General features: G+C 36.8%; 2 protein-coding genes across 12 annotated transcripts in view; one reads left to right on the top strand and one right to left on the bottom strand.

Moving 5' to 3' along the window:
- The window catches only part of SLC3A1 (solute carrier family 3 member 1), a 16,398-nt gene extending 15,596 nt beyond the window's left edge, over positions 1-802 (top strand). For both annotated transcript variants that reach the window (XM_054820756.1, XM_054820755.1), the window contains exon 10: positions 230-802. In XM_054820756.1, coding sequence (XP_054676731.1) covers positions 230-670 — 441 coding nt within the window. In that variant the 3' untranslated portion in view covers positions 671-802. The remainder of the gene's footprint in view (positions 1-229) is intronic.
- The window catches only part of PREPL (prolyl endopeptidase like), a 23,192-nt gene extending 3,242 nt beyond the window's left edge, over positions 1-19,950 (bottom strand). For 2 of the 10 annotated variants that reach the window (XM_054820746.1, XM_054820747.1), the window contains exons 1-15: positions 19,826-19,950; positions 19,067-19,309; positions 16,162-16,359; positions 15,576-15,642; positions 14,689-14,895; positions 12,535-12,658; positions 10,007-10,223; positions 9,244-9,429; positions 7,578-7,781; positions 6,648-6,823; positions 5,008-5,224; positions 4,671-4,820; positions 3,582-3,708; positions 2,428-2,534; positions 1,453-1,560 (exon numbers count right to left, since the gene is read on the bottom strand). In XM_054820746.1, the coding sequence (XP_054676721.1) occupies positions 1,480-1,560; positions 2,428-2,534; positions 3,582-3,708; positions 4,671-4,820; positions 5,008-5,224; positions 6,648-6,823; positions 7,578-7,781; positions 9,244-9,429; positions 10,007-10,223; positions 12,535-12,658; positions 14,689-14,895; positions 15,576-15,642; positions 16,162-16,359; positions 19,067-19,285 (2,280 nt within the window). In that variant the 5' untranslated portion in view covers positions 19,286-19,309; positions 19,826-19,950 and the 3' untranslated portion in view covers positions 1,453-1,479. Of the gene's footprint in view, positions 1-794; positions 1,561-2,427; positions 2,535-3,581; positions 3,709-4,670; positions 4,821-5,007; positions 5,225-6,647; positions 6,824-7,577; positions 7,782-9,243; positions 9,430-10,006; positions 10,224-12,534; positions 12,659-14,688; positions 14,896-15,575; positions 15,643-16,161; positions 16,360-17,217; positions 17,223-17,633 lie in introns of those variants that run through there. The other 8 variants (XR_008576433.1, XM_054820745.1, XM_054820749.1 and 5 more) reach the window with 8 other exon arrangements.

Below are 19,950 nucleotides of genomic sequence, written 5' to 3'. Positions count from 1 at the left end.
ATTCTGTCCTGGTTAATAACCTCTGTCTCTGCTGCTCCACAAGTGCCAAGGAAGTGCATGAGAAAAAGCAATTTTTCAGTGGAATTTGCAGACAGATTTGAAGAGGGATAATTGTCAGAACAGAATTCTTATAGGTGTGTTTTCAGCAGACTGTGTGGGTGAGAGGGGTAAGTAGTATTTCCTACACTCATTGTAAAGAAACGACCATGTTAATGCCTGACTGTTGCAGATCCAGATGACCTGGTCCAACTCAACCCTGAATCTGTACAGAGAGCTAACTTTACTTCGTAACAATGAGCTACCCATTCATCGGGGGTGGATGTGCTACATCTGGAATGACAGAAATGTTTTTGTCTATGTGAGGGAATTGGATGGGCTAGACAGAGTCTTTATGATGGTTCTCAACTTTGGGCAGGAATCGACAATTGACTTGAAAGCTATAGTTCCTAGCCTTCCATCTGAAGCTGTTATAAGACTGAGTACTAATTTTAGCAATGCTGGTAAAGCTGTCAATACCAAACTAATTAAAACCGAAATGGGAGAAGGCCTGGTCCTTGAATATAAAACAGCAGAGCCTGTTCATACTATGGAAGGTTTTAAAGGAAATTGTTTTGTGGCAGAAAAAGCTTGTTATTCCAGTGCCTTCAATTTACTCTACATGAACTGTTAAGAGCAGATGTAGAATAACCAAGCTTTCATGTTAATTTAGAAAATGTTGGTTTCAGGGAAATGCTAAAAATTTTCAGTTTTCTTTCAGTTTTAAAACTTTGTGTACAAAATAAACATCCTGAAAAATAAAACGGATACCTAATTGTCTTCCATCTGTATTGGTGATGAAAAGGAAAAAGTATGGTATAAACTCTCTCTTAGGTTCTATGGAGAAGAAAAGTAAACCTGTTCTAAAAACTGTCCTGTTCAAGTGTGTGCATTTTTGTGAGGAAAGAGTAAAGTTGCTTTCTGGGTGCTGCCCCTCACAGTTGCTAGTCATTAAGAGCTCCTGTGGAATCCAAAGCCTGTGGCAGTTCATAGTAACTTTTAAAGTCATCATCGCCTATGTATTGGAATTCATTTTAGAAGACCCTAGTGAGACTTAAATACTCCTTGGGACTTTTACTGCCTTGTGTAAAATGTGGTCTTGGAAAAGAGGGCTTAGACTGGAAAGGCTGCCTGTACAAAGTGCGTGTCCTCACATGTTAGGCTTTAAGCACCAACCATTGTGCTTCAGTTCTACTTCTATAGCGCTGCATTGCTGTACTGAACAAATTGATTAATGCAGGTGGCTACTTCTGTGCTGTCTGTCAGGGGAGAAATTCAGCCCTTAGTTTGTATGTTTATATGCCAGTGCCACACCCAACTTTGAACTTCTTGTCTGCTTACACCCATACAGCACGGATCCAAGAGGAGACATCCTCTGAAGCAGGTGTTCACTTTTCATGTACATAAAAATCTGACCTGAAGTTTTTCAGGTGGTCAGTGTGTTTATTTGCAGGATTTTGTTTGATGCTGGAGATGGCATACTTCCTCAAGCTCTTTGTTCAGAAAAGCAAGGTGTCTTGCAACCTAAATAATGAAAATATTTTATTAAAAAAAAAAATCTTTGCACTATAAACCTTCAGGTTCTTGCGCAGCTATGCTAATGTTCTCCCTTTCCCACACGAATGTTAATACCTTACCTAGGACAGAATGAGGCTTTTCCTGAAAGAATTCATTTTGGGCCTAACTGCCACAACAACCAAATAACATTTGCTAGGATTTGTTAAAATTAACAGTAATAAAATCTGTATCCAACTGTGATAGTCTTGAGACATCAGTAACAATGTTACTGGTCTTGGCAGTATGTTGCTTTTAGCATGCACGCTTGTACAAAGTGCAAAACATTGAAATCTCATTGTAGTAGTGTCCTTTGATAGTGCAGATCATGCATTTCAAAATGTAAAGATCAAACCCATCGCATATGTTGTACTCATAAGGAAATGGAAGGAAACAGCCAGTATGTCAATTTTAAGCACCTAATTCTCTTTTCCTGCTGGAACAATGTTTTGCACAACTTGGAACCTTTCATCAATAACCTGGCTCTGTCACTGGCTCTCTTTTTTATATATATATAAAAAAATATGTACAAAGATACCTAAAAATATATAGAGATATATAATTTTATGTATATACAAAATGGCTGGTTTTAGATATATGTATACATATTAATATACATATATATGTGTAATATATATTACATGTGTATATATAAAGTTGTTCCTGCAATATGTATAAAAGGTTTCAAGAGCAACCTTAATTCCAGCAGGTGGTTTTTTCTCTTGTAATACTTGAAACATACATTCAACAACTGCATGAACTACTGAAGTTGAAATACCAGTCAAGGGGAGACCTCCCCATAACATGTTATGGATGCGTGCAATAAAAGGAACATACCTCATTCAGTGAATCCTCCCAAGATGAAATACAATGACTGCCGTTTGCCTGGATGTCTAAGATGATGTTAGGGATGCAGTTTCCTGGAACAATGAAGCTAGCGATCACTTGACATTGAATGAACAAGGAAAAAGGTAAGTGGGGATGTGCGTTGTTTAGGGATAATTCTGCCTTCTGTCCCAACAATTTCTATTGTTTCTTAAGAAAAAAAAAATCATATAGGGGCTTGCTGGATGAACTATTTGTATTTCTATTAACTACATATTTGAAAAATGCTTATATATTTAGCATGTTTGTTCTCTGAGTCTTTTTGGAAAGACGTGCTTTTTCTTTCTGAGCAAAGGCTGCAACAGCAATTGCAGCATCTGCTATCCTTTCTCAACCACTGCGGTTGTGCTGCTAGCAGGGAAGGGACGTAATGAAATTCAGAAAAGCTAATTCAAGATCTATTTTGGTACTGATGGTAAAAGCCTCTCCCCAGATTAGATGGTACTAGAAAAATAATAAGGCCTGAATGTGCCTTTTGGTAGAAACAGTCCCAAAGCTAGGGTGAAGTTTCAGGTATAAAAGCATCAATGTTTTGGCATTGTTGTCATTCTAACTTGGACTAACACCTGCAGTTTTAGTAAACTGGGAAGAGTAGGTTTTTATAGAGCAGCAAAAATAAGATTTTTATCCATGTGCTGTTAACTGCAGTCTGACCATATCAGTAGCTGGACTAGACAGTGTGGGTTCACCTAGCCCTGTCCAACAGTCGCCACATGTTGAGGCCTAGGAAAGACTAAGCCCAACTTACAGTCTCCCTTTTTTTTTTTTTCATCTCAGAGGGTTTCCTGAGCCTCTTGTGGTTTGTTGCTGTTAATATTTAACACATACGGGTTTGACTGTTTCAAGGCAGCTCTACAATACAGAGATATCTGGTGCCTCTTACAGCTCTGGAGAGTGCATCATAGAAGCTAAGGTTTATCTATTTGTCAGTATGACTGCACATCTCATCTTTGCAGATAAGAGAAATTACTTCAGAGCTTTAGATACTGGATCGTATTGTACAAATGAATGCATTTAAGGAGGAGTCAATATCGATGATGTTTAATTATGTGACTTAATACTCTGGTTTAGTTAACTCCATGTATCTTTAATACTCTTATTCTTACCTTTCTTATTGGTTTTGCTGGCATGATCTAGTGCAGCCTTCCTAAGTTTCTGAACATATCGCAGAACTCCTGCTAGTGGTATCCGTTGATCATTTTCATATGCCGTGATAAAAACTGAAGGATAACACTGACATCAAAAAAACAAAACCAGTTAAATACTTGACAACTGATTTTTTTCATAAAGTGAGTAACAAATTTTTCTCTATCTTACTGTACTACTTGTTATGGTTTATCTAAAACTACATCTATTACCTAATTACCTGCTCTTAAAGCACTTTTATCACTCTAACTGCAAAAAAGTATTTTGGTCTGAAAAATTACTTCATATTAGGGGATCATTTACTTGCAAAAGGTGATGAAAAACATCCTCCCTCCACTGGTAAAGGTCTGATACATGCCTGCTTGCTGATGATTGCACAAAAAGGGGAGTAATAATCATGGAATGGTTCACCTTAGGACAGTAGTTGAAATTTACTTTTGCAATCTTTCTACACATAAGTAGTAGTTGTTTTTATATACTAAGATTTTACTTAATGAAGCTGTGCAACACAGCTAACACATTACTTCAAATAAAGAAAAATTTCCTCCGAGATGACAATGTCAAAGCTATAGCTGCTTTTCCATTTCATTGTTTGCCTCTGAAAAGGTATTTAATCAGTGGAAAATACCTCCTTCCTCCTGTGACAAAGTCTGCAAAAGCCAGTAGAACAACAGAACCGCCCCACAAAAGAAGGTATTTTTACATGTTGAGGTTTGTTATACAATAGAATAATCTATTACTTTCTGGCAGTCCTGTAACAAAAGCAGTTTTTGAAATCTACTGATTATTTAGGAGAAGGCATTTGGTTAATTTCAGCAGTCACTTATGACTCCAAATACTGCTAAGGTTATTACTGAAATAGTTTATATTTGTATTTTTAATGATTCATTTTAACACAAAGCAGCAGCTAAGAATTCTAAAATACTGGGCTTTAAAGCCCTGAAAAAGTAAAATAAGACTTTTTTTTTAAATTCCAGTTATCTACTTTTTGTTTTCTTATAAACTGCTATGCTTTACTTTAGGATTCCACACAGAAAGCATACTTTTACCTGTGACTTAATATTCTGGTATGGACAATAGCTTTTGATGTACTTCATACATTTTTCATCTGCTAATGGATTTCCCCATTCTTCCTGTTCCTCAGTTGTCAGTGGCAGATGAGTTTTCATCATTATATTTAGAACATCTACAAAAGGAGCCTTACAAGTTATTAAAAAAAAAAGTTAGCAAACAGGACACAGGACCTCAAATGCCTAGGTCAAGGTTTTCTCAAACAAATGAGAAAAGTGAATTCTGAATTGGAGTGTTTCCAATTCTGAAACTGGTAGAATGAAACAGAAAATACAGTTTAACATCATAAGCCATAAAAGGTCTACAGCACCTTACCTGTAAAACCATGGCTTTGATAAGTTCTGGATCAGTGTTGCACAGGGCTCCTGCAAGAACTCCTCCAGCACTGGCAGCTGCTAGTGCTGTGTATTTTGGCTGAGAAAATCCTAGTTCGTGCAACAGCATGATGCAAGCCTTAAGGTCATAGAGACCTTTGAGTTTATTATGCTGACATCCATCTTTGTGCCAGCTAAGGCCGAGCTCTCCTCCGCCCCTGAAATTTAAAACAATTCAAGTTGGAGTCTCTTTGGAAAACGTTACATGGCAAAGTCTCAGATAATGAAAGGACAGCAGCAGCCACAGAATTGCAAAATCATAGTTTGCCTTTCCAATTAACACTTCTTTTCTCTATTCTTGTCATTACCCTCCTTTATGGCTAAAATATACAACATGCAAACAAAAAAAAATCCGTTCATGATGATTGGTGAAAATTGTGCGCTTGTGTCCTGCAACTCACAGGAAAAGCACCAATTTAGGAAATGACGCTCATTGTAGGCAATACAAAACCACACACTAACATTATCTTTTCATATAGAAAACTATTAAAATAACTAAAACATTTTCAATACTTATAGCACTAACACTAGCACTTATTAAAAACAGTAAAATAGTATTTCTCAGCTCCACACTGAGACTCTCAGGATTTGTCTTCTGCATAGTGTAAACTTTGACACTGTTAGATAGTTTCTCTTTTTTTCTAATTTGTTAATTTCAAGTACTACTTGAAATGTTACATTTTGTAATACAGAACTTTTAAGTTTGTTTATATTCCTTTCTATGCAATCACTGTTTTGGTTCTAAACCACCTGAAGTATCCTTATTCAGGTTTCAAGTTTAAAATGAATTAACTGATTAGGCTGCCAAAATTCTTCATCTTCGGATGAAGAATCCATCTTCATTTAGGACTGATTTGCATCTTAAGATACTAAGAGAGGTGGGAGGAAGAACAGCACAATGCTTGCCACTGAATATAGCAGACTGAATATATTTGTATGCTGAATTTGTTTTGGAACTGGTATTTCAAAGAATTGTTCATTCTCCCACTTCCTTCCCCTCCCTAAAGCGATTCTTTTGTTATCTTTACCTACTGAATTATTATTGCAATGAAAATGTGAAGCCTATTGCACATAGTGGTTTTATAAAACTAGTAGATTTGTAGCTGAACTGAAGACAGAGGATTTAGCCAATAAAAGCACAAGGGATGCAGGTTAAATGCTTAGTTGTTGCTGTAGAAAGCAAATGGCTTTCAGAAGATGCAGACTGAACATTAGTATTAGTACACAATGCCCTTGGAAAGAGAGGTATGTAGCAAATGCATTTTGAATGTTATCAAAATTTTTCTTGAGCACAGACGAGACAAGAAGTAATGAGACTTTGAAAGATTAAAAGTTAGGTGAAACCATCCTGTTAAGTAACCTAAATGCAGTATGTAATCTTCAAAGTATATTTTCTTCCTGAGGTAATTTTTTTTGTTAAAAACTACTTTAAAAAAAAATCTAAAAAGAGATGGAAGTGAAAAGCATGAAGAATTAGGTAGCTACATGAACAAATATTTCTGTACTACTTGAGTTGCACATCAAGAAATATCTGTATATCCCACAGATTAAAATCTTAATTCCATTTTATATTTTACTTACCTAACATGGCAATATGCTAATATCCAACCCTCTTCAATTAACATCAGCTTCTCTTCTTTAAAGCTCATGTTCAAATCTATGCCATAAGCTCCATATACATGAACTAGAAGTGGTCTCCTGTGTAGCTCTTTAGAATTCATATTATGAAAAACTGTAATTGGCACCAAAGTTTCATCCTGGAAATGAAGGAGTATTTTACAATAAAGGACATTTCAGAAATCTCAATGACACATGGCAATGAAAACTTCAATTATTTATTTTAAAATGTGTTTTTTGATTACAGTAATTTTTTTCACTTAGAATGTACAAAGCACTCTTGAAAAATAAAGCGAGAGACTGAACCTCTGCTGTGTAGGCTTATGGATGCAGAGTATAAAATTCATTTAAGTGCAACACCTGAGGAGTTTTTAAACTACCAAAGCACCCAAGTTTTCCTTCCCCCCTTAACACCAAGAATATCTATTATTAACACAATAGTTTACCACTTACTGCAGCACAAACTCTTTATTAACATCTCCAATTTTTTTTAAAGCTCAGGCTGTTAAAACTTTCCTTTCTTGATCTGTGCTGTACAGCTGGTTGTGGGGTGTTCTTTTCAGCAGCTGGCATCTTTTTCATTTATCGTGGAAAGTATGATACCATGCACCAGCTAGCAATTCAAAGTCATACTATACTAAGATTCTTGACTCATCATGTACAGTTATCTCCTCTAGCATACCCAGGTTAATGGAAAAAAAAAATCTTATCACGACTCTCTTGTTCTTCTCTATAGCACTGAAGAAAACACCCACTGTTTAGTAACTATAGCACCAACTGCTCTTTACATTTTGGGTTTTTTTTAATCTCTATTCCCTGCCAAATGCATTTTCTTTAAATGGGTGGGGAGGAAGGGAAGAATAAAGGGAATGGGAAAAGGACTAAAAATCTTACCTTGCTTTTAGCTAGTAAACGTGTAGTGTGACAATTCGTAATAATTGGTACCTCTTGCACAGCTTGCTCAATGAGATTATTTTCTTTAAATGAATATGCAAAACACTTAGGGGGGTGTACTGGGGAGGTGAGCTGAAAATAGCAAGTGCTGGTGGTATGTTCAGGATGAGATTCCAATTCAAATTCACAGGCCCATGTAGGTAGCTGAGAAAACACAGCATTTCAAGTGAGACCCTTACACTGTTTCTGTTAATTTTGCCTAGTGTGTCCTTCAGAGGAAAAGATTTTCAGTATCAGGCTAATTATCTTCAGTTTGTGTGTAGCACAATCTGCATTTCTTTTAAATTCAGTAATGAAACAGTCAAAAAGTGAAAGACTTTGGCAAACTTTTCCCCTAAGGCCATTGGATAAAGTTCAACAATGAAATAAAACAGAAAAATAAATCCAAATTCAGTTTAAAATGGGCATTAGCGCAGATTTTTTAAAAAATTAAAACACTGTTTGAAATGATTCTGCATTGTTTTTATTTTTTAGATCCTATTTCCCCTCTGGTTTCCCATCCTACTTCAACATATTATACAGCCAAGTCCATGTCAGTTGTTATGCTTTTGCTGTGAGTTAGCTCAGTAATGCTAAGCCATTGAAAACCCCTGCCTCTTAACTTTGTTCCTAGTGCCAGCCATTGTGAAGAACAAAACCTTTTCCTGGCACATTCACCCTTAGACACTTACTGCTATTATATTTAAGATTTTTGACTCTGCTAAGAATAAAAGAAATCAAGATTCATTCTTTGAGAGCAGCAGGGACATAGTCAAACCCTCTGCCAGGCCACTACTTAGGTTAGGTTGCTAGAGACTTCTGAAATGGCAGCAAAAGTCCAAGTTCTCCAGAGTAACTGCAGACCCTTTCTGAATAAATAAACTATGACCATTTTCAAAAATGAAGGTTTCAGAGACCATACAGTGTACTTTGAAAACCTTTTTCTGTAGCAGTTTTACAAAACGCAGCATTGGTAGCTTGTCGCAATAAACTTACAAGCAGTTCAGATTGTATTTTTCAGGCAAACAAATCAATTAAATATTTCATCTGAATGGTCTCCAGAAATCATGGTTTTGAATTGGATCACTTTGGTTTTAATCCACAGGTATTTAGCAACAACCGGAGAAAGGAAGAAATACTTTGCACAAATTGTACTGCACTATCAACTCATCCCGTTTATAATGGGACAGTGTCCATGTTAGAACATTCAGAAGACAAATGTTTCTTCTGTGGGAGAGCCAGGCCTATTTCCTTGCTTACACTGATGAGTGTAACCAAAAACAGGCCCAGTAAAAGGAAGTAGAGTGTTTAGGGAATCAAGTCCTATTTCACATTAGAAATCAACTGTATTGTAAAGAGGTTGACAGTAATAAGGTGAAGAAAGAACTGACTCATAGGATAGCTGCTTTCTAACTTTTTAAGTGCTACAATAAGCTACCACATGAAATCCTGAAGAACAGACACAGATAATACAATTAGTCATAATGACAAACTTGGCAGTATTATAGTTTCCTAAACCATTTCTACTCTTGGAATTTATCTTTGTTTTCGTTATAATGTTTAAAAAAAAAAATAATTAAATAGCGCTGGAAAAACACTATGTTGCTTAAGCCAAGCTAAACCATACCTTTACTGACTGAACGGAATGTGAAACAAAAGAAATCACATTTAAGTAAAGATGACCAGCCTTCTTCAGGAACATAACAGAGTGATCACTGAACATCTCCAAGTCTACTAGCTTGGTTTTCTCTTCCAGTGCATAAACTAACTGCCAGTTCTCCAAGCCACTGGAAGCTACTGGTGCCTTCATCAACTATAAAAACAAAAAATAACCTTGCATTACTACGATGTAGCAAGAGTTACAAATGAGATGTACAGACATATAGGTGATCTCATGCAACATTTTTATTGCAAAAAAATTACTGGTTTGTATTGGGGGGTTTTGCCTGACTAAAACTGGAGGTTTTTAAACTCCCTTTGGCAAAATGGAAGAACAATTTAATAACGTTTAGTAAAGTACATTCAATTTTCATAGATTAACCTATAGAAGATTTTCATGCAGTAAGTGCTTTCAGTGTGGCCGGCAAAACTGTAGATGGCTTGGTTGTACAGACTGAGATCACCAACTGAAGTTTTAACATAGGGGAAATGACTGTTAAAGTGTACTCATTTCCTGATCTTGCTAAAGGAGTTAGAATGAAATTGGCATGCTACAGGTGAGGCTCCATGTACTACTATCAGTCTTTCAATCCACACAGCTCTCTGGAACTCTCTTGAATTCTCTCAGTAAGCTGTGCAGTACAGAATTGACAGCCAGACTTACTATTTCTATATGATCTGCAACAGGTATCTGAATAAATCCTATGAATCTTAATATCGGTTAAAATTACCTTATATTCTGCAGGTTCTCCGTATGTAGTAAGAATATATAACTCATCATTTCTGTGCTCAATGTGGTAAATGACCCCTTTTGTTCGTGCTTGTACAAGAGCAGGTAACTTAAAAGGTTGTCTACAGTCAACCAGCCAAACTTCTGAGGTCGTCTTGCTGTTGCTGTTGATAGTGAGAAAACGCCTGTCTTTTGTACAATATATGTCCACAAAGAATCTGTAAGGAATAATTAAAAAAAAAAAAGCTTAAACTTTATTAGTATTTTAAAAATACATCGGTTGTTTCAGACTTACGGGCCTCCATCTGCAAGGTAAGAAACAGCATGCCTGTAAGTGGGCTGGAGAAATTCCAGACTACTTGGTTCCCAAACCCACTCCTGCTGCATTTATCCTGGGATTCAAATATCCACAATCTTGTGTGTGGAACCTGAAATCTGCGAGGAAAGCAGTTCAGTTGTTGCCCAACCGAATCCAGGTTTTTACATCACTGAGGTAGTCTGGAACCTCACTGATGTATACAGGCTTTAAAATTTAGGCAAAGACACAGAACTTTTTATTGAGCTGATAACCAGCCCTATTAAAAAGAAAAAAGTAGTAACAAATAATTAATATAAAATTGATAAAGGACATCATGTGGGAATAGCAATAACAAAAGAAAAGTAGGAGCTATTATAAAGATAAATTGAGAAAAAGCCTAAGTGTTACTGACCCTAACTCTAGAGCAAGTAAGACAAAAAAGAATTCTTAAAGTACAGAGGCTTATGAGACAAGATGGACAGTATTGCTGTGATAAAGCTGGAAACTAGGAACTGGTTTTGGAACTACCTACAGGCTTTAAATGCTCCTAAAATCTAGAAACAGCAAACAGATTGATAACCAGTGGCTGGATGCTAATATTAGACAAGTTCAGGCTGAAATTCAGATTCAAATTTCTGCAAGTCATCCTAATTAACTGGAATGTCACAGCTTGGGACACAGCAGTTCCTTCGCCATTTTGAATCTTTGAGACTAGATGTCTCTAAAAGCAAAACTATGTCCAACACAAAGATCCAGAAGATGTCATTAAGAAATTACAGGGTTGAGTACCGTAATCTGCATTATACAGATCAGATACGTGACTGCAATAATGATTCCTCTAGACTTCAAAATATTTGACTGGTGAAGGAAAGGGTGCTTTAAATAGCATTTTCAGTGCCTTTAAATATTTGCAGGTGGAACCTCAAATTTTTTTGGTACTATTGGGGTTTTTTCTAATTCCACCCTCTTGGCATCTTTAGGAGGACAGGCACAGGGGGGATCTAAAGTCTGTAAGGAATCGGCCTCCTGCCTCTCTAATACACATGAATTTGGCAGGAGTGCAGCACTGCATTCAGTAGAGATTCCAGAAGTTCAGCTCTGCTGACCTTGCCTCTAAGAGAGTCAAGCTGAAATGCAGGTTACACTTCTCCCCAAGGACTCTGACTTTGATATTACAATGGGTTTTTTTTGTCTTTGTAGCTTTTTTTTTAAAGGAAGTCAAGAAATTTTCAGCTTCTAAAAAAAATAGTAATAGTTGATTGCACCTAAAAGAGGTGGTGAAATGTAGAATGGAACTGCTGAATGGCAATGCCAAAGCATGTCTAGCCATCTCTGATGAACAAGGAAGCTCTGTTACGAGCTGCAATAGCACATGAACCTTTAGAGTAAGTTTCTAGTAGATTTACTGTAATGACTATGACCTTCAGAATTATGCCAACAGTTTCCCTGTGGGGAAGTGTCAGGTCAGTGCAACTTGATTTTCCAAAAGTATGCATCAAATGCAGCTAGAACTCCATCTCAACTGCAGATATTTTTTCCTGGGTGGGTTTTTTTTTTTTTTAGATGAAAGTATAATTGAAATTTCTTTACTGAATATGTAACTTGAATTAAGAATAATCACAAACATTTATGGAATGTTGTATAAATCTACCACATGCTACAGGGCTGAAAAACTAGCTCTGCACTCAATTTAGCAAGAGCCTTCTTGTCTTCCTGTGATTCTGTGATTCCTAAACCACTGCTTAAAGAAAGGTTATTGAGAGGGTATTCAGTCAACAATAGTTCTATCTCTGGGAATGCTTTAATGATTTTGCTCATCCATTACCCAGAGCAAGGATTAGCCTGAACTTCTATGTTTTTTTTAAAAGATGTATCAGACATCAATAGCAGAGAAAACAAAATGAAATCCACAGTCTGATTTACCCTGTATGAAACTGTCACGCATTCATTAAAGGACACCCTGACCTGAGACTGACCTTGACATTTATAAACTCAGCTGAACTCGTGAGGTAAGAGAGGAAAGTTAAATCTCTGTTGATCACCTATCAAGAGGAGAACAGAGCACATTCTCAGACTGTATAAGGCACTACTGACAGCAGAACACAACTTAAAAATGCCGTTTACCATTTGGGGTATGATGCGGAAGAATTTGTTTTCCAAACCAGTTATATTGTACGTATAAAATTCTCTAGAATATGTAAAGGACTTGTTATATTTTAGGTAAGTATTACCTTGCATCTTGTTCTGTATAAACTAACTTTGTATGTTTCTGATTACTGAAAGTGGTCATAAACACATTCTGGCATTTAAGGTTCTTCTGACTTGTATAATACAGAACATCATTTGTAGCCCATTCTGGAAAAAAGACAAAGGCATATCAAAGTTGGAACTGTATATACTATTACTGAGAGAAAACGGAGCTCCGTGAACACTGGACCCAATGCTGAAAAAGGTGGGTTGCAGCTGACACGAACTGAGGACAGCACTTCTACATCCAAGAGACTGGGGTAAGCCGCAAAAAGAATTTTCAATGTTTTCTCTGAATCCCACAGAACAAGAAACTTGTAATGCATTAAAAAAAAAGCCAGAGGACAATATTCCAAGGCCCGGTAAGAGGAAGCTCTTGACCCTGTGGGGGGGTTCTGGAGGTAACAGGAAAGTAGAAGATATGTAGCTATTTAAAACCAATCAGAGAAACAGAGGTTTACATGGAGTCAGCAAGATAATAAAGGGAGTATGAGCTCTGCAGCACTGCATGTGACTGCATGCAAACCATTTAGAGAAAAGAGATGATGCATGTGCCCCATGGGTACTGCTGAGATAAAAATTCTCTAGTTTTCTATGCTTCTGTATGTGCTCATCAACATCAGAAATGTATAAATATGGGAACCTTGCTATTCTGAAGTTTAGTAATCTAATGGATCCAGGCAAATTACTGACATCTCTGTTGCTCCTACAGCCACCACAGTGATGTTTAACACATATGCTTTAAAAAGTTATTGTATGCTGTCTTATGCATAAATACTAATTTTCAGTACAAAACCCAAGGAAGTACCACACTGAAGTAATGCAAACAATTTGCTGTCTGAACAGCAATGTGGCTCTAAAGTGTGCAGGTAGCTGAGGGTTCACTATGAACGTAAGCCTTTACAAGGGAAATCCAAGTTCTTCTGTAGCCTAGCACTTAAAAATCCCACAGATGTAAATTTTCAAGAACTTTTCATTTGTTGCATGCTATTGTGTATCATGCAATAGAAGCACATACTTTGCAAGTGGTCGTAAGACCTAATTCTCTTCGTCATGACTGAGGTACCTCTGTACTTCATGATACCTCTATACCTCGCTTACACCTGAGTAAGGTTACAAAATGGAAGTAAACTCTACCATTCTGATAGTCATTTTTTTGTACTCTTATCTGCCTGTGTAGGCAACAGGAAGTTGGTTTCTTAAATGTACTGATTCTTCCAGACAAACCTAGAAACATGTTCAAATCAAGTACAGTGAAAAAACGTCACTGGCAAATTTTCAGACCTGACTTTCAACAGGCATTATAAACTTCAATTGTGCAAACACAACATTAAATTCTTGCTACTCTTCATTTTTGTAACAAGGAAGTTTTACCTAGAGTTTTAAATTCGTGCCCTACCCAGGCAAATTGCTTACTGTACTACATATACTTGATGACATCCAACAAAATAATCCAAAATACAAGATATAGAACTTGGATACACACTATTGCACTCTTTTTGCTATATTCTTGAACATACTATTAAAAAAAACCCCAAAAGATTTCCCATTCACTTCAGTTTACCTCTGCTTATTTAACAGCAAGGTAAAGCTCTATAATCTATTCTGAAAGAATTGATTCACGGCCTGACTTCTTTGGGCTCTGAATTGTGACCCACATCCTAGAGTCCAGTTGAAATTCCAGCCAATACTTAATAGCAGGTAGCACTTGCACACTTTTCAGCGAAGCTAAGTGCCTACAGCTATTGGTGACTTCACTTGTAGCTCAAGGGTTTAATAACTAGAACATTTCTCAAAAATCTTTATTTTGCAACAGTTATGTCAGTAAATTTTTAAAGTGTATTGAATTAAATAAAAAGAATGATATGCATGACTGTTCAAACATGTATAAATGCTTGCTTTTACAATGAAGGAAAACTCGTATCACAAAAGCAGTCACTTTCATCCACACCAGATAACCTGTAATCGTGTAGTGTGGAAGAAATCTTAAATAAGAAACAATTCAACAGCTGTAAGGATTAAAGCTAAAATGTTTCTTCCTTTTTTTTTAGTTTAAATATTTTAATATTATTTGTAGACTAACAAAAATGTTGTGTTGAAAGCTAGCGTGATCCACAGGATATTTATAAACAACTTACCAAAACTAAATACATTTGGAATTACTTTTTCCATGACGGGAAAATGACCAAGTTTCATAATAACACAGGTTGCCTCTTCAGAATTTTCACTTTTTAAGCTGATAGCCATGTATCTCTGATCTGGTGAAATTCTGATCCGTTGAATAAAGGCATCAGAAAACCCAAGATCTTCAGTACTGAATAAAATGTCAACATTTTCTTCACCTACTATATATAAAAAAAAAAAAGGAGATAGCAAAAATATCCTGTAATTAAGGCACTGTCAAAATGAGCAGTGGTTGTTAATGCCTATATTTAACAAGTCTGCCTGTAATGTTCACAAGCATACTACTGGAATTTATTAACACCAAATATTTGTCTTGCAAGATATTTGCAAATGCACGTTGTAAAAATAAACAAAAAAATTACAGTTCCAGGGGACAAAAAAGTCTTGTAGTTGTTATTAAAAATACTTTACAAGTATAGATCTTGGCTTCTAATAAATGTATTAAAATTTAAAGTTCAGATACCTAAAGCACAGTTGTTTTTACTAAATACAATTAGTAATTTTTTTCCCCACTCCCTCAGAAATAAAAAAGCCATGAATGTGCTTATCCTTTTTTTGCGATGTTAAGTTAGGGCTCTGAAAAGCAGTGACTTCTCTCTTTCCTCTTCAGAAACTTGCTTTAGTAACAATATATACTATTCCCTAACTCTCTTCACCTCACTTTTTCAGATTTGGGATTCTAAAATTAATCAATCATGAAAGAATTTTGTAAATTTTATATTTTTAGTTTACTTATTTTAAGAAAGAAAGCAATTAAGCTTTAATATAAGTGAAGTACACTAAGTGATACACATACAACACTTTTAACAATCGTCCCATGTTATGAAGAGAAATCCCTTACCATCATCTGCTTTTGAAAAAAATATACAGCCATTCTCTTCAAAGTACACGTTTTCTCCAAACTTGATCTGTTCAATACAAAACAAACATGTTTCAAGTCCAACATATAGTTAGACTATTTCCTTAGGATCCCTATATTCAATCATTGTTCTGTAGAACAGAATAGTAGCATACACAAATGACAGAATATAGCACATATATTTGATACTAAAGAAAGAATTGCAGGCATTAGAAAGGTTCTTTCAAAGTTAGGGTACTTAAGCTTCCTATACCTCCTCTAAATTGAACAAAAGGCTCAGATCACCTGCAGTTGCTCTTGTAACTTACAACATCTTGTATCCTTTATCAAAAAGTCAGATGATTATTGTATCTTTACTTGCTTTTCCCTATGGTGAAATTAAGATAAATACACTATCATAACACATGTAAGCTGTTCTAAACACATGCTGTTACTATCCACAGTTATTAAAATATTCAAAACTACTGCCATAAAATGATCTGTAAACCAGCATTTTATAGCAGGAATGGCTTCACTGCCTTTTATTTGTACTCCGTGATGAGAAATGTTTCTATTTTTTGCCACTTACCCTTGGGCTTTCCGAATTGAAGGTATATCTGTTGTGCAATTCTTCTAATTTTGCTTTGATTCTTTTTGTCATAGCTTCATATCTTGCTGAAATGTCATTCCAGTTTTCCTGCTCTGATTTCAGAAGATTCTTGTACAAAAGCTCTGATGTTATTATGGATGTATTTTGCTTCCTTTTGGAAGGGATTTTTGTTCCTTCCTGGTAAGTATGGAAAGAATAACAGCTACAACTCAGGACTCTCTACTCCAACATGAACGTGTTGAGGCAATAATGATATTTCCCGAGCTTCAGAACTAAAACCAACTTTGCATTATTACCATAGTACATGCCATTAAAAAGAAAACCCACAGTTGGAATAAGTTTTTCTTTTCAATTCTTCCTCATCTTTTAGGGAGGCATTGACAAATGTGCTTTACTTGACACATTTATTGAGGTTGTCTCTTCAAAATTGAATGTACTATTAATGTATGTTTTTAATTGATTATATGTAAATGTTTGTTCTTGTTCTAGAACTAGGTTTTAGTTATTTTTACGGAATTCTTTCAGTTTTCCTTCTTCAGAGGTGTTTTCTCGTAATTTTCCTGCCTTAAGAGTGTAATTTCTCATTGCCTTTTCTGGACAACAATGTTGCCCACACCTCTGTCCCTGTACCTAGGAGTCCCGTCAGCTTGTTCAGGTTCTTGCTCCACTTGCTCAAAAGTGTTGGTATAAATGTTCATATGGCGCAGAATGAAGTGAAGCAGTGAGCTGATATGGGTTCTGCAACAATTTTATGAGGAATAAGCTTCTGGTTTTCCATGATCCACGAGCAGGCTACTGCTACCTCAGTGCCAACAAAGCTGTCTTCTCTTGTAAAAATATTTAAAAAGTGTTAAAATTGCTAGCACAATGTTACTTATTTTTTGCTTGCTGTAAAATCTTGTTTGGTCAAATAATAAGCTTAACACATACATAACACTGCACAGATCACACAAAGTAGCATTTCATAACATTCAATGCGTTATGTGAATGTGTCTAAACTTTAAAAGCATCGCATACTTTTTACCCCATCCTCACTTTGCATCAAGAACTGTTGGTTTGTTCCTGGTTTGTCTTCACGAATGTGTGAAATCTAACATGTGAATGTTACAAGTAGACTTTGAAAGGAGGCGAAACTATCTGTTCCAGTTGCCAAACTCCCTATGAATGTAAACTACATCATTCATGAGAGCATATAAGTGGTCTTTACTGGTTCAAACCAATGGTCCCTCTAGCCTAGTATTTCAAATCAGAAGCACAAGTCAAAGTAACCATGAAAGCCCTTAGAGAAGCTCTGGAGCAACTGCGTAATTGGTCAAGGTAAAGAAACTGCAGGACATGTTAGTTGTAATACCCTCTCCCCAGTCACTGGAAAATTCCTGTAAGAAAACACCATTCCCCAAACCAGAAGCAACCAAACAAAAACCCCACAGTGGCCACAAATGGATACTTACAGAAGTATAAGAATGGGACAAGCACAGATCATATTCCCCAACAGGTATTCCCCCAGTCTTCAACAATTTTAGCTCAGCAATTTCCTGAGCTGGACGTGGTTTCTGGATATTTAAAAAGTCTGTTTCATGTACATGCATCACCTCCCCTTATACTTAGATAAAATTTTAGCATCCACAACTTATTTTGGCAAGTTCCACACTTTATGAATCTTTTAATGATTCCCCTCCTTCTATTTTCAACAGTTCCCACTGTATTTATTTGGAAATATTATATAAAGCTGCTGGCCACAGTGTAGGTATATATTGGAGTTACTGTACACCTCCCTGCCTGGGGAAAAAACACTCATCTAGAAGAGCATCTAGGAAGATTTTGAGGATAGCAGAGGATCTCTGTGACAATCAGTTTGCAAACATTTGCTCCAAAGCGAAGAAGCACAGCCTCCTTTCAGGTGAAAACCACCTCTTTGTATCGTGGAACCAGTGTCACAGATCAGCATTTCTAACTGTTGTAACCATTAGTGAACTGCCAATGAATAAACAGAACCACACGTTCTCATCCATCAAGATTTCATACATTCTCCTTGAAACATTTGTTTGTATTTCAGATGCAGACTTAGGAACTGCTTGCATTATGGTTAGAAATAAGAGGGTTACAACAAGATGATCTTTGGGTCACCTTCGAAGAAACACTTCAACTTGAAACAATTTTAGAACAACCACACATGCATCTGAAAATACGTTTAAGATAAACCAAAGCACCAATCTTTTTAAACAGCATTTATGCATTATGCATATAAATTGGTTTATAGGCTGTCATACTGCAGTTAAGCTTTTATAATGCCTTTAGCAAATGCTGTATTAGAAAAAACAAAGACCTGAAATTATTTCAGACCATTTTCTGACTCTGTGCATCATACATTGCCACTCATTTACTTATAGAAAGAAATCCAAGTACCTTTTAAAGTACAGTTTATCGCATGTGAATACAATTATGAGAAGTCAAGAGATTATTTTAATATTAATATGGTGCAAACCATGACTTACTAGTGAGCACAGAAAAAGTCAAATTTCGTTGAGCCAGCTCACAGTGGTTAGGCCTGGCAGCATCAGTTTGGCCACTTTGCCTCTATGCCAGCTGATCCCCCCCGCAGTTTTCTCCTGACACTTTAACTGAATCTTTTAGGAAGATACCAATTTTTAAAAAGTTGCTACAGCAGGAAAATCAACCAAAATGCAGCTTTATCTCAAAACAGGACAGGAAAATTGAACAACAGTACATGTCTTTAAACATAAGTGAAATCCTCATATTTATCCCCCAGCTTCAAACTCTTTAGGAAAAATGTGTTTCCTTGACATTTGAAAAATACGGCTGGCTTCCTTAACAGATGTGCCAAGGTGGTTGTTGACATTAAGCCTATAATTAAACAGCATACCTTGCAGGAAAAGAATCTCCATGGCAGGATGCTTCCAGGTGGCGCAGTCCTGCGTGTGCACGTACTTCCTGAACAGTCCAGGATGTGGCATTTTTTTGGTTTTATTTTACTAGAAAGACATGTTGTCTGAAGATGGTTGTGCTTAGAGTAGTATTTGACACTGAAGCTCAGCCCTTGGAGAAGATTTTTCAGTCCAACACATGACATCCTAACCTTCATTTCTTCATAGGTGACCTGAAATTTCTGAAAATCCCAAACATCATTTACACTGTGTATGTGAAATATACGTAACAAACTGAAGGTAAAACTTCTCTTTCAAAGAAATAAAAATGATTTGCAGGTGAGAAGACATGGTAAAATTTAAGCTGTTTCTTAACAACTGGTACACACAGCTTAGCATGCATATTAACCTGCTCTGTTACTCAAAAACGTGCTTCCTGCTGGTTGAGAGTTTACCTCTAGTGAAACCACTATTGAACAGAAAAGAAGGTGCAACTGTGCACGTTTAAATGCTGAAGAATCAAAAACCGGGAAGGTTTTGGTGAGTTTTCCCCCCTTTTGTAAGTAAGTATAACAATAAAATCACTTTATCTCAAGAGGGTAACTTGACAGCAAGAGCTGAACTCCCCTCGCAGGAAAACTGACAGGTTTGCAGCTCTGCGGGGGGAAAGGCCCTACGTGTTTCACCGCCCGCGGTCCCGTTCCCCCGTCCGGCCCGGCCCCGACTCGGCCCCGCTCCCCGCCAGCCCTGCCCCTCACCGCCGCGGCAGGGCCGTGCCAACGCCGCGCAAGGACTCGCCGTCGCAGGCGAGGCTGGGCCCGCTGCCCCTCCGGCGGGGTGCCCGCGATAAGATGGCAGGCGAGCCCGAGCGGCTCCGGGCTAC

Source organism: Grus americana, chromosome 3, assembly GCF_028858705.1.
Source record: "Grus americana isolate bGruAme1 chromosome 3, bGruAme1.mat, whole genome shotgun sequence".
NCBI lineage: Eukaryota > Metazoa > Chordata > Aves > Gruiformes > Gruidae > Grus > Grus americana.
Note: the sequence above shows the minus strand (reverse complement) of the source record. Positions and strands in the feature narration are given on the sequence as shown.